The 24,858-nt window shown below is 43.4% G+C and overlaps 1 protein-coding gene and 2 non-coding genes across 4 annotated transcripts in view; all 3 read right to left on the reverse strand.

Moving 5' to 3' along the window:
- Positions 1–5,751: 5,751 nt before the first annotated feature.
- The window catches only part of RPL3 (ribosomal protein L3), a 61,337-nt gene continuing 42,230 nt past the window's right edge, over positions 5,752–24,858 (reverse strand). The window contains exons 1-9 of one of the 2 annotated variants that reach the window (XM_072128898.1): positions 11,322–11,418; positions 10,170–10,362; positions 9,243–9,411; positions 8,791–8,926; positions 8,036–8,222; positions 7,661–7,821; positions 7,301–7,402; positions 6,398–6,613; positions 5,752–5,896 (exon numbers count right to left, since the gene is read on the reverse strand). In XM_072128898.1, the coding sequence (XP_071984999.1) occupies positions 5,855–5,896; positions 6,398–6,613; positions 7,301–7,402; positions 7,661–7,821; positions 8,036–8,222; positions 8,791–8,926; positions 9,243–9,411; positions 10,170–10,362; positions 11,322–11,324 (1,209 nt within the window). In that variant the 5' untranslated portion in view covers positions 11,325–11,418 and the 3' untranslated portion in view covers positions 5,752–5,854. Of the gene's footprint in view, positions 5,897–6,397; positions 6,614–7,300; positions 7,403–7,660; positions 7,822–8,035; positions 8,223–8,790; positions 8,927–9,242; positions 9,412–10,169; positions 10,363–11,321; positions 11,419–24,858 lie in introns of those variants that run through there. The other variant, XM_072128899.1, reaches the window with a different exon arrangement.
- On the reverse strand, positions 6,965–7,055 carry LOC140105327 (small nucleolar RNA U83B). Its single transcript, XR_011850563.1, has one exon. It is a non-coding gene; the product is annotated as a small nucleolar RNA U83B (small nucleolar RNA).
- On the reverse strand, positions 7,882–7,979 carry LOC140105326 (small nucleolar RNA U83B). The gene has a single exon (XR_011850562.1). It is a non-coding gene; the product is annotated as a small nucleolar RNA U83B (small nucleolar RNA).

Here is a 24,858-nt window from a genome sequence, read left to right on the forward strand (position 1 = left end):
ATTAGGTACACCTGTCCAACTGCTCGTTAACACTTAATTTCTAATCAGCCAATCACATGGCAGCAACTCAGTGCATTTAGGCATGTAGACATGGTCAAGACAATCTCCTGCAGTTCAAACCGAGCATCAGTATGGGGAAGAAAGGTGATTTGAGTGCCTTTGAACGTGGCATAGTTGTTGGTGCCAGAAGGGCTGGTCTGAGTATTTCAGAAACTGCTGATCTACTGGGATTTTCACGCACAACCATCTCTAGGGTTTACAGAGAATGGTCCGAAAAAGAAAAAACATCCAGTGAGCGGCAGTTCTGCGGAAATGCCTTGTTGATGCCAGAGGTCAGAGGAGAATGGGCAGACTAGTTCGAGCTGATAGAAAGGCAACAGTTACTCAAATCGCCATCCGTTACAACCAAGGTAGGCAGAAGAGCATCTCTGAACGCACAGTACGTCGAACTTTGAGGCAGATGGGCTACAGCAGCAGAAGACCACACCGGGTGCCACTCCTTTCAGCTAAGAACAGGAAACTGAGGCTACAATTTGCACAAGCTCATCGAAATTGGACAGTAGAAGATTGGAAAAACGTTGCCTGGTCTGATGAGTCTCGATTTCTGCTGTGACATTCGGATGGTAGGGTCAGAATTTGGCGTCAACAACATGAAAGCTTGGATCCATCCTGCCTTGTATCAACGGTTCAGGCTGGTGGTAGTGGTGTCATGGTGTGGGGAATATTTTCTTGGCACTCTTTGGGCCCCTTGGTACCAATTGAGCATCGTTGCAACGCCACAGCCTACCTGAGTATTGTTGCTGACCATGCCCATCCCTTTATGACCACAATGTACCCAACATCTGATGGCTACTTTCAGCAGGATAATGCGCCATGTCATAAAACTGGAATCATCTCAGACTGGTTTCTTGAACATGACAATGAGGTCACTGTACTCAAATGGCCTCCACAGTCACCAGATCTCAATCCAATAGAGCATCTTTGGGATGTGCTGGAACGGGAGATTCGCATCATGGATGTGCAGCCGACAAATCTGCGGCAACTGTGTGATGCCATCATGTCAATATGGACCAAAATCTCTGAGGAATGCTTCCAGCACCTTGTTGAATCTATGCCACGAAGAATTGAGGAAGTTCTGAAGGCAAAAGGGAGTCCAACCCGTTACTAGCATGGTGTACCTAATAAAGTGGCCGGTGAGTGTACATCGTATATGGCACAATTGATCCAAAAATACAGCATATGACCGACCTTAGTAGGCTGGAGATGCCTAGAGTAGAATCTGATCTCGGAAGCACCTGGGTCAGGGCTGATGATATGATATTAGACCTCAGATCAATGTGAGCACCTCGCTTTTTAAAATCTTACCGCTCCGCGCTCCTGCTTCCGGGTCGCGCCGTCGTGACGTCACATCCAGCCCCATCATTTCCGGCGAACATCATCACCAGAGTCGGACGACAGCCGGCTCACTTGACCTCCGCGACTGACGCGCTCTGGGTGTTCTTAGCTTCACGGAGCTGCGGGCAGAGCCGGAGGACCGAGGTCCGATCGAGGCCGAGACTGCTTCAGGTAAGGAGACAAGTCCCTGCGCCTAACTGCGATTCCCCCTCACCGTTCCTACTACTGAGGATGAGGAGAGAACTTCTCTCTACTCCCTGCCCTATGTAGGGACAGGAAGCCACTGGAGTACATATGCCGGGGTGGGGTATTTAACCTCTCTGCTTCCTGTCCCTACAGAGGTCAAGGATCATCCTCCATTTGGGGCCATCGTGGGGGACGCCATGGAAAGAACAGCTTCTTTTAACCCAATTTTGAGACATGCCCAGAAAAACTAGGGTTATGTATGAAAGATTTTTAGAGTACCCTGTTATTATCCTGATGTACTATGCAGAGCTTATACATCATGCCACACCTTCCCTTCAAAGCCCTGCCATGTGCCCAGCCTGTAGATTACTGCCCCATATTGGGTATTTCTGTACCCGGGAAAACACACATCATGATTTTTGGGGTGTTTGTCCGTTGCAGGTGCTGGGCATTTGGACTAGAGGGTATAAGGAGGATAAGACCAGCGCGAAAGACTCAAGAGCTGGAGTAGGCACAAACGATTTGGTAAAGGAATAGTAGAATGCTCACCTTTATAGTTGAGGTAAAAGGCATATAAGTAGTATCTTTTTTTGCGGTAGGAAGTGCAGCTCACAGTGGATTTGGAGTTACGGGAAAGGAGTAGTCCACAGCTTTAAGCCATTTGGAGGTCAGAGATTTTTGCAAGAAGGAGTTAAACCACTCTACAGGCGCATCTTCCAAAAGTATAAAGGATTTTTATTCTTGTTCATAATACAGGTCTGCAAACTACGTGTTTCAGCATTGAGCCAATGCCTTCATACATTGGTTTTACCTGATGAAGGCATTGGCTCAATGCCGAAACGTGTAGTTTGCAGACCTGGTTTAACCCTTTCTTGCAAAAATCTGCGTTGCAGGAGCTGGGCACAACATGACAGAATGGATATTTTTTTACTATGCACTACCCAATATGCACTTTTTCGGGGGTCCACCTGTGTGGTTAAAATGCTAACTATACCCCTAGATTAATTCATGGAGGGGTGTAGTTTCCAAAATAGGGTCAGTTAAGGGGTTTCTACCATACTGGCCCCTATTGGCATCTACAAATGCTTCATGATGCCAAAAAGAAAAATTTGTACATCTGTGCTCCAAATGCCAGTTATTCCCTTTTGAACCCTGCAGTGTCTCCATCCTACAGATTGCTGCCTATGGGGTATCCCACAAAATGATTTTTGAGGTTTTTCCCCAGTGGTACAGAGTTGGGCAAAACACTTGTCACTACAATGGCATATTTGATCAATTGTAATACAATTTTTACTCTGCACTACTCACTTTGTATTACATTTCAGCCAGCTCAAACAACCCTACATACATTCTTTGAGGGGTGCCCTTTCCAAAATTTGGGCACTACTTGGGGATTTCTATTGCACTGGTACCTAACATGGGTTGGGCACAATATATTAGGCACCAAAATGACATTGTGTTTAAAACAATGTTTACTCTGCACCATTTACTTTAGATTTTGGCCAGCATGTTGGGGGGTTGAAATGATCACAACCCCAGATAAATTTGAGGGGTCTAGTTTTCAGGGGTTCTTTAATTACACTGTGGCACCACAAAATATTTGCAGCCAAATTGGCCTGCCAAAAACCCAATAGCACCAAATCTATTCTGGACATTGCTGTGCAACGAAACAGCAGTTGACATCCAAATGTCGGGTATTGCCATACTTGGAAGAAGCAGGGCAAAAATTTTGGGACTTGTATTTACCTCAAATTCCTTCTGAATGTGTCCATTTTAGGGCTAAATGAGAATAATATTCAAAAATTGAATTCCAATCCATTTGTTTGCTTTGAGGGAAAAAAAAAAAAAAAAAAAAGTTGACTTCTCAAATGCTGATTTGAATAGGTTAAAGGGAACCTAACTAGAGATGAGCGAGCACTAAAATGCTCGAGTGCTCGTTATTCGAGACGAACTTTTCCAGATGCTCGAGTGCTCGTCTCGAATAACGAGCCCCATTGAAGTCAATGGGAGACTCGAGCATTTTTCAAAGGGACCATGGTTCGGGAATAAAATGTGTTAATTAATTGAAAAAGAATGTCTTCTGATAAGTTATCAGATGTATGCAAACATCTGCAATCTATTCTTCACTGTTCCGCGCGTATATTATCTCCCGACAAGTTAACAGATGTGAAGAACAGTGAAGAATAGAATAAAAACAGTGAACACAGGATCATTTAAGTGAAAAACACAGTGAAGAATAGATTACAGATGTTCTGCACATCTGCTTACTTGTCGGGAGATACGCTGTCCCGGGATCCGCTGCTCTTCTTCCACTGAAGTCTCCCCGATGTCTCCGTGCCCCTCGATGTCTCCGTGCCCCTCGATGTCTCCGTGCCCCTCGATGTCTCCGTGCCCCTCGATGTCTCCGTGCCCCCGATGTCTCCGTGCCCCTCGATGTCTCCGTGCCCCGATGTCTCCGTGCCCCGAAGTCTCCGTGCCCCTCGATGTCTCCGTGCCCCGATGTCTCCGTGCCCCGATGTCTCCGTGCCGCTCCCTGATGTCTCCGTGCCGCTGCCCGATGTCTCTGTGCTGCCGCTGCCCCATGTCTCCGTGCCCCGCTGCTCTCCGTGCCCCGCTGCTCTCCGTGCCCATGTCTCCGTGCCCCATGTCTCCGTGCCCCGCTGCTCTCCGTGCCCCATGTCTCCGTGCCCCGCTGCTCTCCGTGCCCCATGTCTCCGTGCCCCGCTGCTCTCCGTGCCCATGTCTCCGTGCCCCATGTCTCCGTGCTGCCGCTGCCCCATGTCTCCGTGCTGCCGCTGCCCCATGTCTCCGTGCTGCTCCCTTGTGTCTCTGTGCTGCTCCCTTGTGTCTCCGTCCTGCTCACCGTGTTCTGCAATGTCTTCTTCACACATATATATTGTTCTTCACATGCTATTTTGTTCGCACCGTTCCGCGCGTATCTTCCGACAAGTAAGCAGATGTGCAGAACATCTGTAATCTATTCTGCACTGTGTTCTGCACTGTGTTTTTCACTTAAATGATCCTGTGTTCACTGTGTTCACTGTTTTTATTCTATTCTTCATTGTTCTTCACTGTGTTTTTTTAATTAAATGCTCGATCTCGAGCAGGGGAAATACTCGTCCGAGCAACGAGCCGTCTCGAGTACCTTAATGCTCGAACGAGCATCAAGCTCGGACGAGCATGTTCGCTCATCTCTAAACCTAACACCACAATTCTACCTATAAAAGGTAGAACGGGTGGTAGGTGGATGAATGGGACGTGAAGATAGCCCCTTTTTTGGGCTAATCCTCACGTCCCGGCTATCCTTTTGAAAACTTTATTGCTTGTATATGCTAATTTTCTTAAGCAGCTACTGGGGCTAGAAGTCGCGGCTACTCCACACCTCAGCAGCCTCGGTCCTCCGCCTACAAGGTAATCTTCGGCGCACAGCTCCTTGTAGCTGCGCGCCCTCGTCCCAATACTCTGCATTCTGCGCAGAACGGGTGCGTGGCTGTAGCTCCGAGGCCGGCGCTACTTGCTTGTAAATGCTGCTGTATATTTAAGTGGGGCAGTCCCGAAGGGGTTCATTTGAAAAAAGTCAAGACAAAAGCAAAAAAATTACAGCGGGTTCTGTAGATTGGGATTTAGTTAGGGGGATGCGACTTGCACCTGAGCATTACAAGTTTACCCAAGGAAAAACTACCACAAGGACTGAACTCATTATATGCATCTACCTGATGTGCCCCTGATGAATTCTGTAAATAGGAGGAAATGCATATTGGCCGGGTTATGTGGAGTGTTACTTTTTAGTTCAGTACAAGGTACTGCCCTTGTAAGGGCAGGAGTTAATTTATAAGTCACCAGGAATAGCCAATAGCAACCTGCCTTGGAAGTGCTCTCCTGACCCACAAGCTGCCTGCCTTGTGCAAGACCGAGTCCAGTGATGGAAGAGATTACCTGCTTAGGTGCAATTCATTTACTGGTGTTCTTTGAGGCTGAAACAAGATAGGTCCAGTTGCCAATAATATAAGAGACCCATGTATGTTGTGTGTGTGCACCAATGTGATGTTTGAAGCTATGGTTTTACACATTATGTTACTTTGTGGTGGATAATGTTCATTTTGCATTGGAATGTAGGTCAGTTTGCTTTTTAATGCATATTTAGACAGGAACCGTACGCAATTTCAGCAGGACACAAACACTGGTTGATTTTTTTTTTTTATAGAATTTATTGAAAATTGCATCAAAACTGCAACATTTTCCCGATGGTAAATGGGACAAGATCTGTTTAGACTTATGCTTCCTCCTTTGCCAGGCGGTCTTTCTTGAGTGGACCCTGTAATGCAAAAACCATGTGATGAGTAAACCAGACACTACAATTTACGACACTAGAATATGACTGCTGAAGGTTCATGCAAGAATTGAACTCATCCTCAAAGCCAAGCACCATATGCTGACCCAGGAAGCTCAATAGGTTCATGCCCCATTGCTACACTAAAGGGAATGCAAGACAGACAAGATTTTCTCCACTAATACACAAACTACCAAGAACCCACAGATCACTAAAGTTCTTGTGAGACCAACATCCGAGTGTGGTCTTGACAGGATAGGTGATCGCTCCTATATTTCAACAATGGTTGGACAATCCATTGAATATAAAAGGGCAAGTTACCAAAGTGGATATATAATGAGCTTTACATTGAAGAGGACATTACAACCTCCAGATTAAAGATACTCCAGAGATGAATTTCCAAGATTAGCATTTGCAGAATTTTTCTCCAAGCATTAACATTTCTACTGTATAAATGCTATGAGCATTTAAGTTGCAGTTACATACCATGAAAGCCTTCTTTTCTTCTGCAGTCTGGAAACGTCCATGTCCAAACTTGGATGTTGTGTCGATGAACTTCAAGTCGATCTTCTCCAACGCACGACGGTTGGTCTGCACAAGGAGGGACTTGCGCAGGGTGAGAACCCTTTTCTTGGTGCCAACAACACAGCCTTTCAGCATGATGAAGTCATTTTTAACTTCTCCATAATGAACAAAGCCACCCTAAGAAAGTAAGACAAACATGGTAAAGTTGTAGACTACACAATAGAGGTTTACACTAACAGCTAAACTAGGTTTTAACCTGTGCCTAAAAGGTATTCCCATTTCTGCAAAGTAATGTCATTTGCATGATAAAAATGTTACAGAAATTATATTAGAAGTATCAATTTCTGTTTTCTAGAGTTTCTCTGCTTGCTGTCATTCTATAGACATTTACTGAAATTAGAACAACAATTTAAAATTAGGAGAAACTCAATTTATGATTATTATAAACAGTTATGCAGGTCTACAACTATACTCCATGTCATTGAGACCAGCCTAATGGAAAGAACCACCACAAGAAACAGTCAAAGACAAGTCCTCAGAAGGAAGGCAGCATGGAAGTCTTAATCACAGTTTTCAGGCACCAACTAGTGCAATTTCCATTGCTTCATCATAGGACAGGCAGATCAAGTTAGAGACCATCAACATGCAAACTTTAGTTTTAACTCAAGAATTTAAAAACAAAACTTGGGCTACTCAATGCCAAAAGTAAACTTTAGACCGCCATGACAGCACCTCCAACCAGTTTATAGGAGTTTAAAGGTAACTCCTTACAATGTCCCTGTGCAGCCCAAGATATACAACTATTAGTCCAACATTGAGCTTTCACACCAGTCATGTGCAGATTTACTTTTTAATAGTTCTTACCAATGGGTTGATACTTTTATCTGACAGATCGTAGTCAGTGGAAGCATTGTTCTTCACAAGTTTTCCATCTTTTGAGTGGTAACCTTGTCCGATCTTGTAGATCTAAAAGAAAGCAAGACTTTGGTTTACCTATATTCTGGAGCAGAATACACAGGGCCAGGTGTGATCAACCATTACACCCCATCCACACTATGTAGTCAGGGAGGTGCATGGCATAAATAGTGCAGCCAATTGTTTCTGCGGGATCTAGCAAGAGGCTTCTGCGCCTTAGTTATCAAAGTTGGCTGAGGGTACAAAATACTGGAATTGCTACCCCAATCCTTGATAAATCCCTTATGTAACCAATGTCCGTTAGCATACCTTCTTGTTGATCTCTGTGCGGTGATGATAACCTTTCTGACCAGCACGAGCCACGGAGAAGGCCACACGGGCAGGATGCCAAGCACCAATACAAGCAACCTTCCTCAGACCCCTGTGAGTCTTGCGGGGCAGCTTCTTTGTGTGCCAACGGCTAGTCACACCTATGTGGCAAGGGCAGACAGTTTAGTACAGACACTGCAAATATATTTAGTCATCTTAATACTGTACATTCTCAGAAGGAAGGCAGCATGGAATAATTCTTCAGCATCACTCAGGCACTGTGCCCAGTGCTTATTCCATTACTTCATCATAGAACAATTGATTTTTTTACATATGTTGTGCAAAACTTATTAATAAGCTGAACATCTGTCTCACCTTTGTAGCCTTTTCCCTTTGTGACTCCAATGACATCTATCATTTCATCCTGACCAAATATGCCAGACACTGCAACCTGCTGCTCCAGCTTCTCACGAGCCCAGTCTATCTTCTCAGCAATTGTCCCTCCATTCACTTGGATCTCCATAAGATGAGATTTCTTCTGACGCAGGGGGAGCAGACGCATCTAAAGACAGAAGTACATTTTAAAAGACACGCAAAAAAAGGTCGCCAAGGATCAAAACACAAGACAAACTGGAGCACAAGTCAGAAAAAAAACGACATTCAACAAAGATTGCAAGAACAATCATCTGTCCGCCCGTCGAGAGTCTCATCATTCAGTTTGCCCCAAAAGTTTGCCAGTGATCCTAGCATTTTCCTTCTATGTAGTTTTCATTACCAAGCTAGATGTAGGTACAAGTTTAATACTCATTTACATGCAGACCACCATTAAGCATATGCAAGCCAGATGTTTAAGGGGCATTGACACTAGTCTACAGCTGTAAAACCAGCTTCCATGTTACAGATCAACAGTCATAATCTGGCCAAATTTTTAAACATCTATATGTGGTGGATAACTAATTTTCAAGTCCAGAACTCTTTATTTTCTCAAGTCATAGCAGATATTATTTGCATTTAAGAAGTACCCATCCACATATGCACTTTAAACAGATGTTTAAACTTTCATTTTTAATAAAGTATATCCAGATGAAGATAACTAGTGTAAGTCTCATGATAAAATGATCACCACCTACCTGAGTGTGGGCAATGACTCTGATGACTTGGCAGTATTTCTTCATGCTTGCAAAATCCTTCTCCAGCTGTTTCTTGCCTTCTTCATCTTGCCACTTCTTGCAGTACTTGGTGAAGGCCTTCTTCTTGGATTTGTACCTTTAATGGCAGATCATGCAGTTGGAGTGGACCCTCATCATGCCCCAATGAGGACAAGAGCGGAGAGCACCAAACCATTTCCAGATTTTGGCTCATTGCATGGCTTCAAAGGAGATTTTCAGCCAGCAAGCGGAGCCTGGAGCTCATCAGGCAAAGGCAAGCAAGGCCAGAGCTGAGCGGAGCTACCCATGATCATTCCAGACATATTTAATACCAACAAACATTAATTAAATTATAGAAAATTCACGCTAGTGTTTCCCCATAGTTTATGGATGGCCTTTTCCACAACATCCCCAACTAAGCAGCAGCCCCTTACCAGTTCTTGTAGAAGCGCCTCTTGCACTCATCACTGATGTGTTCAGCAAAGATTGTCCTGAAACTGCGGAGACCACGTGGAGTCTGGACGTATCCCACAATTCCAACAATGACCATAGGAGGGGTCTCCACAACAGTCACTGCTTCCACAACTTCCTTTTTGTTAACCTCTGAGAAAGGAATGTAAAAAGTAGTTACTAGAAAACTGCCTTGTATACTAGACAATGCATACTGTACTGTTAATATAGCTTCACATCCACTATGTTTCTATGGCCCAACAGCCAGAACTAAACTCAGGCAGGAATAAGACCTGCTTTAAAAACTAAGGTCTTTCTACAGAGTGAATCCCCCCTGCCGAAAAAAAAAAAAAGCATGTTTCCTATTGTATTTTGCCAAGTTGACAAACAAGGGCTTGTATCATATTGACAACACCAGAAGTATCAGGTTTGGCAGCTTGAAAATGGGATAACATGACAATATCTACAAGACACTGTCAAAAACAAGACATACCCTACTAATTCCTGACAGTGTCGATATTAGGTTTTCAAGCCGTAAAAAAAATAATCATTTAGAGCTACAGTCAGAATTCGACATTCAGCACAGACAACCATTGGATGTCAATCAGTCCGCCCGTCGAAAGAGTTTCATCACGCTGAGCCCTTTTAACAGGTAGATCAAATTATCAAGTGACCAACATATAAAGGTACCATGTACCAAACCTAAAAAAACATCAGGGCAGATTCTACTTAAATACAAGTTAGAGGGCAGACATTAGAGCCATTTCACTGTGGACTTCCACCTTAAACTCAGCCATCATTAGTATACTGATGCTGATAATCTAGAATGACAATGCTATGGCATCTAAGCCCCGTTACTCCTAATAGTCAACACCTCAAGGATAACCACCTGATCTACAGTCCACACTTACTTGAGCCAGGTCTGTCCACTTCTCTAACAATATGGGTCATGCCGGCCTTGTAACCCAGGAAGGCAGTCAGATGCACTGGTTTGCTTGGGTCATCCTTAGGGAAGCTCTTGACCTTGCCACGATGTCTCTTGCTGCGCTTGCGTGGCAGGAAGCCCAGGGAGCCGTGCCTGGGAGCAGAGAACTTTCTGTGAGACTAAAGGGAAAAAAAAAAATTGGAAATTAAATTTTAGGTCATCACATCTGATGAAAAATCATTACCATAAAGCCACCCCTGACCCCCCCATTAAGCCTTTTGACAGATCATTAGACCCTACAGAGCAAGTACACCTCATGAAAGCATTAAGTGTTTAAAAAGATTTCCCACAAAACAAGTTAAGCAGGTGTCAGTGATCAAAGCCCCACAGACCACAAAAACAGGAGGGATGAGCAGAGCAGCTGGTGGGACATGACCAGGCTGTCCCAGATTTACCCAACACCCCCCTCAGTTTTCATTATGTGAGAGTAGTCTCACCAGCAATAAGCAAGTTAGGGCCTAACTTTCTCCACAGGAAATCCCCTTTACCGGTCATTCCACAAATCAGAATATGGATCAGGGATAGAGTTATCCCAATAGACTGACACTGGTGAGGGGCCTGCACACACAGTAGTGTGGGGGGTGGTACATCTGTTCTCTTCCCTGCTGTCTAGCAGAAGACAAAATGTACAGAATGAGTGACATGCTGTAGACCCTATATAAACAGAGTACAGAAGAATGCAAGGCTCCCCCTCTGAACTGACGCGGATGGTCTTTCCCAACACAGAACCCGGCAGTACACATCTCTGACGTCATCCCCGGCCGCATGTCACCGCAGCGGAGAGACAAGGCCGCAACATGCCGGGGAGAAGCCTACGAGTAGCAGCAGCCACGTGTCAATGCTTAGGGCACAGGCCTAGCTAAGGTCCCGGACGTGTAACAGGCCCGGCTCAGGCTTCGGGACAGAACACAGGCCGCAGCACCAGCACAACCGGATAAGACACGAGATGACGGCACATAGAGGGTGCGAGCAGCGGGCGCCAGTCCCCTCTGTGCTGGGGCAGGTGTAAGACATGAGCTGGTGACAGGATGGACGCTATAAAACACAGATTCCCAACAGGCCTCAGGCCTTCTCTTACCATCCTGTCTCCTGAACGGACTAGAAGAGAGAGTGACGCGGCTGCGCTCTGACTATATATGGACGCACCGAGCAGACACGCCCACTACACTTTTTTTTTCCTCCTCTAGTCTCAGCTTTATTCATAAGGAATAGGACATTGTCACTGAGTGAGTGTACAGCTGGCTGCACTGTACTACCGTACATGTCTGTAGGGCTGAGCTCTCCATATATGAGCATTACTTGTGGGCTCCGCTCATGTGCTGATGAATATAGTAAAAGACCTCCTGACAGTCAGTTCTTACAGGGGCAGTTGAAGCCATAACACGGCGTTAACACTTGCATTTTCAAACGCATGACAACAGAAAAAAGGAGATTAATTACGTTGCTGTCAACCAGGGCCGGATTAAGGTTGGTGGGTGCCCCTGGGTGGGGTCCTCATTGAATCTAGTCCAGACAGGGAACAGTAATCGCTATTTACTGCTCCCCAGCAATAACTATACACAGCCTCCCCAGTAATCACTATATACAGCTCCCCCCAGCAATCACTATATACAGACCCAAGTAATCACTATATGCATCCCCCCTGTAATCACTATATACAGCTCCCCCCACAATCACTATGTACAGCTCCCCAGCAATTACTATATACAGCTCCCAAGCAATCACTATATACAGCTCACCCAGCAATTACTATATACAGCCCCCAGTCATCACTGTATACAGCCCCCCAGTAATCACTATATACAGCTCCCCAGCAATCACTATATACTTGCTCCCCCAGCAATCACTATATACAGCTGCCCCCAATCACTATATACAGCTCCCCCAGCAATCACTAAATACAGCTCCCCCAGCAATAACTATATATAGCCTCCTCAACACTACCTATATACAGTCCCACAGCATTAACTACATACAGCCGCCTATAATAACTATATACAACACGTTGTGATAACTACATACAGCCTCCCTATAACTATATACAGTCCCCTATAATAACTATATATATATACAGCCTCCCTAAACTATATACAACCCCCTACAAAACGAATTGTATGTTTTGGAACAAAGGTATAACACAGTTAATTGTTTAATACAATATACAATATAATATGGTATCAGTTAGTATTAGTTTACATTACCATGTAAATCCAAATAACAGACTGAGATGGAGTGGAGAGACCCCATATATTGTATAATATATTAAACAATTAACAGTGATATACCTTTGCTCCAAAACATACTATTCGGTTTTTGGTGTGACTATTATATGTACTTACCTTTTGGAGCTATATGGTTGCATTAACTGTTGTGTATATACATTTATTACACTCTGAGAATGGACTTTGTATTGTCGTGTCCAGCTTCGCTGGCTCTTTAAAAACCCTTAAGGACGGAGGGTTTTCCGGCTCATTTCTCGCTCTCCAACTTCAAAAATCCATAACTTTTTCATTTTTACGTGTACAGACCTGTGTGAGGGCTTATTTTGTGCGTAACAAATTTTACTTTCCCGTAATGTTATTTATTTTAACATGCCGTGTACTGCGAAGCTGAAAAAAAATTCCAAATGTGGAAAAATTGAAAAAAAACCGCACGTGCGTCACGTTCTTGTGGGCTCAGTTTTTACGACTTTCACTCTTCGCTCCAAATAACACGCCTACTTTATTCTTTGGTTCGGTGCGATCGCGGTGATACCAAATTTATATAGGTTTTATTGTGTTTTAATACATTTTCAAAAATTAAACGAATGTGTACAAAAAAGAAAAAAAATTTTTTGCCATCTTCTGACGCTAATAACTTTTTCATACTTTGGCGCACGGAAATGTGTGAGGGGTCATTTTTTGCGAAATGAGGCGACGTTTTCATTGCTACCATTTTGAGGTCTGTGCGACATTTTGATCATTTTTTATTTCATTTTTTATGTTATGTAAAAAGGTGTAAAAGTCGCATTTCGGACATTTGGGCGCCATTTCCCGCCTCGGAGGTCACCGCCGGCCGTAACCGTTTTTATATTTTGATAGATCGGGCATTTTGGGACGCGGCGATACCTAATATGTCTGTGATTTTTACTGTTTGTTATGTTTTATATCCGTTCTAGGGAAAGGGGGGTGATTTGAACTTTTAATATTTTATTAATTTTTTTTATTTTTTAAACTTTTTTTTTTCTTTTTTTTTTCACTATTTTTTAGACCATCTAGGGTACAATAACCCTAGATGATCAGATCGCTCCTACCATATACTGCAATACTACAGTATTGCAATATATGGCGTTTTCGCAGGTCTTACATTACAATGAGCCACTGGCTCATTGTAACGAACCTGCATAAACCATGTAGCCTCGTGTCAAGAGAAGACCCGAGGCTACCATGGTAACCGATCGCCGCCCCCCGATGACGTTCGGGGGCGTGGCGATCGAAAAAAAGATGGCGGCGCCCGCGCGCTGCCGTCTTTTAAACGCCGCCCGCGACTTTGCGGGCGGCGTTTAGAGGGTTAATAGCCGCGATCGGTGCAAGCACCGACCGCGGGTATTAGCGGTGGGGGTTTTGTGCAAAATGCAAAAACCCCCACCTCTGTATGAAGAGGACTCAGCCCGTGAGCCCTCTTCATACTTCCCTTATACCTCTGCGCCGTAGAGCTACGGCGCAGAGCGTTAAGGGGTTAAGTGTGATAATATTTAATAATAAAATATTTTGTTGTCCTAAATACACATCTATCTTTTTCTTTTTTTATAGGGCATATATAATTTGACTATCTGCGTCAAAAGTTGAGAATTTAGAACTTTGAAAATAGAGAATCCTTCGAAATTTTGGCCAAATTTCAGTTTTTTTCATAACTAAACACAAAAGATATCGTCCAAAATTTTAAACAAATTTGAAGTACAATGGGGGTCATTTACTAAGGGCCCGATTCGCGTTTTCCCGACGTGTTACCCGAATATTTCCAATTTGCGTCGATTTTCCCTGTATTGCCCCGGGTTTTTGGCACACGCAATCGGATTGTGGCGCATCGGCGCTGGCATGCACGCTACGGAAATCGGGGGGCGTGGCCGAACGAAAACTCGACGGATTCGTAAAAACCGCCGCATTTAAAAAAAATAAAGTGTCGGCTTGGTGAACTCCAATGCGTTCCGATGCTCTTCAGCGCATAAGAAGCTAAAAGAAGAGCAGGTCCTGACAGGGGGCACACACCAGCATCTAAGTATGCTTGGTTTACAAACCGTTAAAGGGGTTATCCAGTTATAAAAAATTACTTAGGGCCGGGCTGGGGTGGGCTATTTAAAAATAATAAACATGTACTTACCTCCTCCGGGCCCGTGGTCCGTTAGATCCATGCCCCTGTTTGTTAACTTCCCGTCCCTATCTCTCAGCGTTGTAAGCTGGCCGGAAGCTCCCTGTGGGCCCTTGTAATCAATGGCGCACAGAGGAAATGGACAGTGGCGCGGGACATCAGCAGCGCCCGACGAGGTAAGTACACGTTTATTATTTTGAAATAGCCCACCTCAGCCTGGCCCTAAGTAATTTTAACACCCACATAACCCCTTTGAAGGCAATATAATTGGGCAAATCTCTTCTCAGTTGTTGTATTGTGTGTATTAACGCAGCCTAAGGTATAGTTCTCATCTGCATTTTTTTTTTTTTTCAGTTTTTGTAATAACGGACTGCTATTTAAACAGATGTCTGGATTGACACATTCAGAGCAAAATATTTTAAAGGATACCATAAAATGATCTGTTTTTAAAAAATTGGAATTTTGCTTTCCAATAATTTCAGTTAGTTCCCCTTCTTCATTATTTCATAGCCATCCATTTTTTTTTTTTATTTTAACTATCCGCTCAAACAACAGAAGGTCTAATGGAAGAGGTAAAAATGGATACTAATGAGAAAGTGCATTGAAATCTATGGGAAAACAGATCCATTATTTATCCGTTTTTAACCCCTTAAGGACGCAGGGTTTTTTCGCTCATTTCTCGCTCTTCACCTTCAAAAATCCATAACTTTTTCATTGTTACGTGTACAGACCTGTGTGAGGGCTTATTTTGTGCGTAACAAATTTTACTTTCCTGTAATGTTATTTATTTTAACATGCCATGTACTGCGAATCTGGAAAAAAATTCCAAATGTGGAAAAATAGAAAAAAAAACGCAAGTGCGTCACGTTCTTGTGGGCTCAGTTTTTACGACTTTGACTGTGCACTCCAAATAACACCTCAACTTTATTCTTTGGTTCGAAGATACCAAATTTATACAGGTTTTATTGCATTTTAATAGATTTTCAAAGATTAAACGAATGTGTACAAAAAAGAAAAAATGACGCAAATAACTTTTTCATACTTCAGTTTTACAAACTCAGCCTGTAAATACATAAGCGGGTCTTTGCAGCGACCCATTAGTGAGACAGCCTCAGACAAGTCAATTTAAAAGCCAAACAGTACTAGTCGCCGGAAAACCAGCGTCATCAGGGGATCGGGGCTAATGATCCAAAACCTGCGAATTTTAAGTAATAAGTGTGATAAATAATTTGTCAGAATTCTTACTAATTGAATAAAAGTTGAGTTTTAGGCCTGACCGATAAGTCTTTATGAATGAAACACGCAGAAGAAAGCAGAAAGCAAACTGAAATGCGGATTGCTGAATGTTTCGATACTAATGTGAACAAAAAAACTTATTAGATTACACCACCCGTGACATACAGTGCGCTTCACTGGCAGAGAGAATGTGGATTGGGATTTCTGGAGACTAGCTTGCTAAACAGTAGCAGGCAGACTAAGCTAGATGAAATTGCATTTGCACCACTGACAGCGCACAAAAGGATTTTGTGCTGTGACCTTCACTTTCACTTTAAAAAAAAAAAAAATCGTCAGACTGTGCCTAATTCAATCAAACCCCCAATAAATTGTGACACTTAGCTGTTTGAAATGGATATGTGTGTCACTATGAGCCAAAAATAACGTTCACAAGTCTCCCTGCAAATTCGTCACTATATGGTAGTATATATTATAACAGTGCTTCACAGCTCTATTCTGGTACTTATAGTCAGTTACAGTATATCCATCAGACGCTTTACAATACACGTATGACTTAAGTTTGACTAAAGCTTTATTTATATTAGCAACCTTGACAACAACAGTCTTCACAAGTTATGCATAGAAATAACATTGTAATTCTTTAAATCTATCTTCACCACACAGAGTTTGGCTTGGGCCATTAATTATATGTGAACTGTCTTGATATGTTCCTTTATAGCTATTTTCCTTTTTTAGTTTAGTCGGGTAGGCCCTTCTTGCATGGTGAAAGGGTTGGGGATAGGGCTAACCACTCGTCCCAGTTTGCCTGAAAATTAGTTAAAGAATGGTTCCGTAATGCCACCAAACGCTCAAACGCTCAATGCTCTGCTAATTTGTCTAAGAGCTTTGTGGTTGTGGGAGCGCTCAAGGATTTCCACCCCTTTGCTATAAGGAGCTTTGCCGTTAGAATAATATGGCCCACCATGCATCCACTTATGCCATTTTGCTAAATATAAAAAATTTAATAAAAAGTGATCACAAGGCTGCACACCTTAAAATGGTAGCATTGAAAATGTTTAAAAAAAAATTAAGATTTTTTTGTACACAAGCTTTTAATATTTTTAAATGTAAAAAACCATTACAAAACCTATATAAATTTGGTATCCCCATGATTGCACTGACTCAAAGAATAAAGTAGACATTTCATTTGGGGTGCACAGTGAAAGCCATAAAATCCAAGCCCACAAGAAAATAGAGTGAATTATTTTTTTCACCAATTTCACTGCATTTGGAGCCAGCTCAACTTATACTGCAGGGCAGGGGCTGGTTTTAGAAAAAGTAGGGCTCTGGGCAAAACTAAAACAGTCACAGTCGGTAAGCGACTCCTTTATCCCTACACAATAATAACCCAGTTTGCACCCAGTAATATAGTGAGACAATCTGTAATATGGGACTTTAGGAGCATTTTAAGGGAAATAGACAGATGATAGGTAAATGAATGACAGAATATAAATATGAAAGACAATAGAGATTTATAGATGCATAAATATAAAGTACATTATATATAGATAACTAGAAAGATGATAGAAGATACATATGAGAGATAGATACAGTAGAAGATTGATAGATAAAAGATAGGAGGTAGATATGTAGATAGAAGATATACAGATAAATAGATAGAAAGTGATAGATAGATAGATAGATAGATAGATAGATAGATAGATAGATAGATAGATAGATAGATAGATATTCAAGGAAGGCAGCAGCACTCCAGTGGATGAATTAAATCAGGGTGATCTTAATTCATCCACTGGAGTGCTGCTGCCTTCCTTGAATATATGACCAGATCCTTGCCACGGATATACAGATCTTGCACCCAGACCAATAGGTTGTGCTGCCTTGGACCTTTCCTTCTAGATAGATAGATAGATAGATAGGAAATAGAAAAACATATAGGAGATATAGGAGACCACAGTAATGTGTATGTACATGCACCGGCCACTTTCTTAGGTAAACCATGCTAGTAACGGGTTGGACCCCCTTTTGCCTTCAGAACTGCCTCAATTCTTCATGGCATAGATTCAACAAGGTGCTGGAAGCATTCCTCAGAGATTTTGGTCCATATTGACATGATGGCATCACACAGTTGCCGCAGATTTGTCGGCTGCACATCCATGATGCGAATCTCCCGCTCCACCACATCCCAAAGATGCTCTATTGGATTGAGATCTGGTGACTGTGGAGGCCATTTGAGTACAGTGACCTCATTGTCATGTTCAAGAAACCAGTCTGAGATGATTCCAGCTTTATGACATGGCGCATTATTCTGCTGAAAGTAGCCATCAGATGTTGGGTACATTGTGGTCATAAAGGGATGGACATGGTCAGCAACAATGCTCAGGTAGGCTGTGGCGTTGCAACGATGCTCAATTGGTACCAAGGGGCCCAAAGAGTGCCAATAAAATATTCCCCACACCATGGCACCACCACCACCAGCCTGAACCGTTGATACAAGGCAGGATGGATCCATGCTTTCATGTTGTTGACGCCAAATTCTGACCCTACCATCCGAATGTCGCAGCAGAAATCGAGACTCATCAGACCAGGCAACGTTTTTCCAATCTTCTACTGTCCAATTTGCGATGAGCTTGTGCAAATTGTAGCCTCAGTTTCCTTTTCTTTTCTTTTTCGGACCATTCTCTGTAAACCCTAGAGATGGTTGTGCGTGAAAATCCCAGTAGATCAGCAGTTCTGAAATACTCAGACCAGAGTTGCCGCCATGTGATTGGCTGATTAGAAATTAAGTGTTAACGAGCAGTTGGACAGGTGTACCTAATAAAGTGGCCGGTGAGTGTATATACCATATATTCTAATACTACAGAAGCTCCTGGATATATCCTGAAGCAGGAGTCACATCCAGTACCTGACCATATACATGTACATATAGAGACTCATGCACAATAGCATCTATATATCTACTCCTCCAATACACATATGCACACTCACTGCAGACAGTTATGTATATATGGTAAAACACAGAACACCTGGAACATCTTTAGGTACATGTATAAAGTCTACTATATTATATTAAGTACTATCCGAGAATTACTCTTATAAAGTTATATACATACACAGAAAGCACACACAACATATAACCTGGTTCCTTATGTTAAGTGCTGGTCGTCCAGGAGGGTCAGGAAACAAAGGGGCAGATTTACTTACCTGGTCCATTCGCGATCCAGCGGCGCGTTCTCTGTGCTGGATTCGGGTCCGGCCGGGATTCATTAAGGTTGTTCCTCCGCTGTCCACCAGGTGGCGCTGCTGCGCTGAAAAGCAGAGCCGGGCTGAGTGAAGGTAAGTGCAAGCTTCGCAACAGATTTTTTGTTTTAAATGCGGCGTTTTTTTCCGAATCCGTCGGGTTTTCGTTCGGCCACGCCCCCCGATTTCCGTCGCGTGCATGCCAGCGCCGATGCGCCACAATCCAATTCAGGGGAAATCGGCACAAATTGGAAATATTCGGGTAACACGTCGGGAAAACGCGAATCGGGCCCTTAGTAAATGACCCCCAAAGAGAGCAAATGGCCTCAGTACACACTGACATCTCACCACAGAATATTAGTGACTGTAGTCAGTGTATACTGTATCCATTTACACTATATGCAATATATATAATCATAGAAAAGAGGGTCCAATAAGGAACAATGTTCCCCTGTAAAAACACACTTACTTTGACGATTTATACCGAAATGAGCCCACAGACCTTAGCAGTATCAAGACATTTCTTGACTCAGTAACATTGCTAGGGGTGACCGAGGACCAGAGGAAGGCCTTGGGGGCTGCCTTTACGGAAGAGGAAGTCAGGGCCGCTATGTCGGCCTCACGATCGGGAAAGGACACCAGGAGCAGACAATCTGTCAGCAGAATACTACAAAATTCTAGTACCTGAGATAATTCTGCTACTCACTGAACTGTTTAATGCAACTTACCGGGATGGTATAATTGCAGACAGATTCACAGACGTTAGGACTATCCTTTTATTGAAGCGCAACAAAGATCCTGACTCCCTTAAATGATATCGCCCCATAACCTTACTCAAGAATGACTACAAACTAATGATGACGATCCTAGTGTCCCACCTCCAGTCCATCTTACCACATACTACACCCAACTCAAGCTGGTTTCACATAAGGGCCCCATACAGTTAAAAATATTAGACGTGTCCTTGCACCTAAAGCCGTGAGTCTGGAAAGTGAGGGACAGGTTTCCATGCTGCTGGGACTAGACATGGAAAAGGCTTCTAACACTGTCTCCTGGCCTTTCTTGCAAACAACACTGAACTGTAGGAAATTTGGTTGGCCTTTCCTGAACTTAGTTGACCTCATACACAGGCTCCCGCGCTGTGATCACGGTCAATGGGTGGAACACTCCACAGATAGACGTGTTCAGAGGGACACAATAGGGTTGCCCGGTCTCTCCTCTACTTTTTAACTTATCACTGGACCTTCCGCCTTACCATCTACACACCACCTCTAGCTTTAGGGGCTTACATGTGGAGACTAGGGAAATTAGAGTCTCAGCTTTTGCGGATCACCTATTGCTTTTATTCTCTGATCCCAAAACATGCCCTCAATCCCTGCTGGAAGATATAGCTAGATTGGGACAACTATAAGGGTACTCCATAAACTTAGACAAAACGGAAGCGCTTCTATTACGAGGTACAGCAAGACCTCTTTGGAAGGCGAATTTTCCTTTTCCTCATCCCTTATAGATACGTGTTTAATGACAAACTCACTTTCATAAGCCGCATGGACTGAATAAAGGCCTCCCTGAGCAAAGAGTGGCTACAATCATTCTTTAGCGCCTGGGAAAGTTTGATTACGGTACTATCGCAAAAAAACAAGCAAATTGCTTTGCCACCACAGTGTGGTACCAGGAGCGGCGACTTATATGAGACCCACTCATAGAGCCAGACTGTACCTGGGTCAGACAAGAAAACACATATTAGTGCACTTGACCATAGTGATACTGTCGGGAGATATCAAACTTGGGCCAGAATGGGGAGGCTTGACCTCTGGGGATGAGATGATAAGCGAGTGTCATGTTTCATTTTTGGGTTTTGTTTCCTTTCTCTTTCCACGTTTTTTTTTCTTTCTGTGGACTACTTTAGTTGTACCAGATATTCCCCCCCTCCTCCTCCTCCCTCTCTACTAAATCCAGGCCAGGATGCCACATCTAGATACAAGGCGGCTTAATTGACTGATGTTCCAAATAGAGTCATACAAACTCTAATGAACGATCCAGCCCTTTTCCTCCCGCTTTGTTTAGGTCTGTGACCTATTTTGCATGTTGTGGCCCCATGTTGAGGTCGGTTTACTTAAAACTGAAAAATCAATACATGCAGTTTTTAAAAAAAAAAAAAAAAGGGAAAGCGAAGAAGGGTGTTCCTAATATATTGCCTAACCCCTTTAACCTCTAGTGGCTAACTCCTTGAACTTCTTACCTACCTTGCCACCAGTGAGTCCATAGACAGATAGAAAACAGGTCAGTAGTGTCACGGGAGTCTACAACATGGATGGCGGGTACACCCGTGCTCTGATATGCACTACCCCGTCCTCATTTCCACGACCTGGTTTGATAACTCACTACATTCCCTGCCATTCCAATGCCTCCCTGTTGAGGGACAAAGGTGGACATTTATTTTTAGTTTGGAAATTTGCATCCTTTTTTCACACAAAAGTCACACATTTTTGAGCAACCCCTTGTTGCACTAGGATAGAACTCTGACCAAACCCAGATCAAATTTGCACATTTTTCACTGACCAAAATCATACGTTTTGATACTGAAGTCTCTCTGAAGTCATCTGATCTATTGTGCCTCACTCCAAGATCACATTTACTAGGCAGTATTCCCCTAGAACAGTGGTGGCGAACCTATGGCACGGGTGCCAGAGGTGGCACTCAAAGCCCTTTCTGTGGGCACTCAGGCCATTGACCTCAAAACAGAGCTCACCTAACAGAACCAAAGTCACCAAATCTTCCTGGAGTCCCAGGCAATTTAAGAGATGCTGAAATCAGCTCTTTTTTAAAATGACACTTCATTGGCTGTTTGGAACTGTGGTAAACGTGAGAAAGTGTTGATAGAACTGCAGTATCTTTGTAGGTCATCCTACTGGACCCTACATTCTTACTGTATAGAGAGACCCTGGTGAGAAGCTACAATGATAGTCTGAATGTGCCCTCCTTCTTTCAACTGTATTAGTGGCCTCAAGAGGCCGATACGATTGATAGATGTTGAAGAGCAGGTAGCAATAAGTTACTGCTTAAAATGCAATGTTGGCACTTTGCGGTAAATAAGTGGATTTTGGTTATAGTTTGGGCACTCGTTCTCTAAAAGGTTCGCCATCACTGCCCTAGAACATAGATTCCTGCAAAATGCTTTATAGAATCATGAACAATACTCTGGCTTGAAGCTGAAGAGACTTACTGTTTTTGCAACATTGTTATGGGATTTACCCCTCCATTCATAGTAGATTATTTGTAGCTGTTTCGGTAAGTAGACTTTCCTATGACAGTGACCATGGAATCTGTAGGCCTAGAGATATGAAGTTCTGGGACTTTATTATAGAGTGGGTTCTAAGTGTTGTGATTGCAAAATAGTTAGTAGGAAAAGACTGGTAACACTTTAGAACTATGTCTGGGGTCTGCAGGACGTAGCTGAGAGTTGGAGAGTGACCAGTAAACAGATTGCTAATCCTTCAGAGTGCGTAGACTAGGAAGTGACTGGTACAACCCCTGTGAAGCACCTAGACAGGGCTCACTGTACAGCCAGAGATCAACCCCTAGTGATCCAAAGTCCCCCCTAAGGAAAACTTTAAGTCACCTTGAGTGCAACCCAAAACTGATGGAATACCATGGTCTAAGAATGCTCCTTGAGTTTTCATGCCACTGCGGTGAAGAAAATGAAAGTTATACTGCAATTATTCCACAGGAGAACCATCTTTTATGAGGGCACACAGCCAGTTTAGCTAACTCTTGCATTTACAATCTTTATGTAATGGAACAGCAATCAGAGGAGATGCAAGGGGCAAAGCCGCAAGAGCTGGTGCCATTTATATTACTGCCCTGTGTCCATATATAATTATAGTGTAACCATATGAGGAAGAGGGTGCAGATTTTTTATTTTTCTGAAGTTGCTGTATGTTTGGCTTTTCTATAATTCCATGAATTAAATGGAGTACAAGCATTGTCTGTGTTCTTTGAAAGTGGATCTGTTCAGCGACCCATAAGAATTTAGTGAATTTACAAGACATAATGAAGAATGATTTATCCCCTCAATCTCTCGTTGCTCTGATGCTTGCTGTCTGCATAGTGATGGCTTTAAGCGTGCGCAGTTTCACTGACCCACAAATGGAGTTCTGATTAGCTGCTATGGCAACAGAGCCCGGAGTGCCAACATCAGTGAGTGAAGGTGAGGAGAAAGAAAGAAATGTCAAGACAATTTTAGGAACTGTTTCAGAAAATGGCAAATTTTCACTTTTAGAGAGAATGTAACTTCTTGAGCAGTTAAAGAGGAATTCCAGATTCATAATTTCAGCTTGGCAGGGGTGTGACATTCAAGTAAATGCACAAATCTGTCTCTGCACTTTACCAACAATGTTGATGGAGTGCATGTAAATGATGTTGAGGATGCAGCAATTGGATAAGGGTCTTGGTTAAATATTCTGATCCCAGTAAACCCATATAAATAACCCTAAGCACAGGTAGATATTCTAATTACATGGAGCAAATAGTCTTCTTATGATTCTCACCAATGACCAATGAAAAATAAAAAGAACATCCATGTGCCAAGGACCCAGCTATGATAGGTATGAATTAAACAGATTCTCTCAGAACCCAAAGCACATGTTTAAAATGGCATGCTAGGGGGTTCTTGAGCATGAAGTAACAAGGCATTTGCTATATTGTGCCATACCAGGTGTGACATTTCGAGTACTGTGCCCTTAGTGTAACAAGCAGTGGGTTGTAAACCCACTGTGCTATCCTACTAGGCCACACATTAAGGGCGTTATTCTTGGACCTCTCTAATATTTACCCTTTCACCTCTATACAGGAATCTGGACTTCGCTGCAGATAAGTTGCTAGGCCTTCTGCTACGTCCTGGATTCAGCCTCTACAGTGGACTTTGTGGATGTTGCCCTGGTCTCTCAGCATCACTTCCCGGTGGTTCATCTTGAAAAGCCATTGTCTATTGCCTCTGTTAGCGGACAGATTCTCTCCGTACCCATCTGGTACGGAGAGCACCACACAAGTTGGTGCTCTACACAAAGAGAGACTTTCTTTGTTTGTGCTACCCCATTGCACTTCTGCTGTCCTGCTAGGTCTCCCTTGGTTACAGCATCATGCCCCTGTACTGGACTGGTCCTCTGGGCAGATTCTCCGTTGGGGCCCGAACTGTTCTTCACGCTGTATGCAGATTCCTCGTCCGCTACCTGTCAGGACTTCGACTCTGTCTCCCAAGTCTCTGAAGGGTCTGCCAGCTTGTTATCAGGACATTTCGGATGTTTTCTCTAAGAAACAGGCGGAAATTCTGCCACCACATGGTCCCTATGATTGCCCTGTGGATCTTCTTCCAGGCGCCACTTCTCCCAGAAGTCGTGTCTATCCTCTTTCTGTACCTGAGACTGTAACCATGTCTAACTACATCAAGGAGAATCTGCAGAAGGGTCTCATACGCAAGTCCTCCTTTCCAGCTGGCACAGGTTTCTTCTTCGTTACCAAGAAGGACGGCTCCCTATGTCCCTGTATAAACTATTGTGAGCTAAACAAGATCACGGTAAAAAAACGTTACCCCCTGCCGTTGATTACAGAACTCTTTGATCGCCTGCGTGGTTGCCCTGTGGATCTTCATCCGGGCGCCACTTCTCCCAGAGGTCATGTCTATCCTCTTTCTGTACCTGAGACTGTAGCCATGTCTAACTACATCAAGGAGAATATGCCGTTGATTACAGAACTCTTTGATCGCCTGCGTGGTCCTAAGGCAGTGATGCCAAACC

This window comes from Engystomops pustulosus, chromosome 10 (assembly GCF_040894005.1).
Source record: "Engystomops pustulosus chromosome 10, aEngPut4.maternal, whole genome shotgun sequence".
Classification (NCBI taxonomy): domain Eukaryota; kingdom Metazoa; phylum Chordata; class Amphibia; order Anura; family Leptodactylidae; genus Engystomops; species Engystomops pustulosus.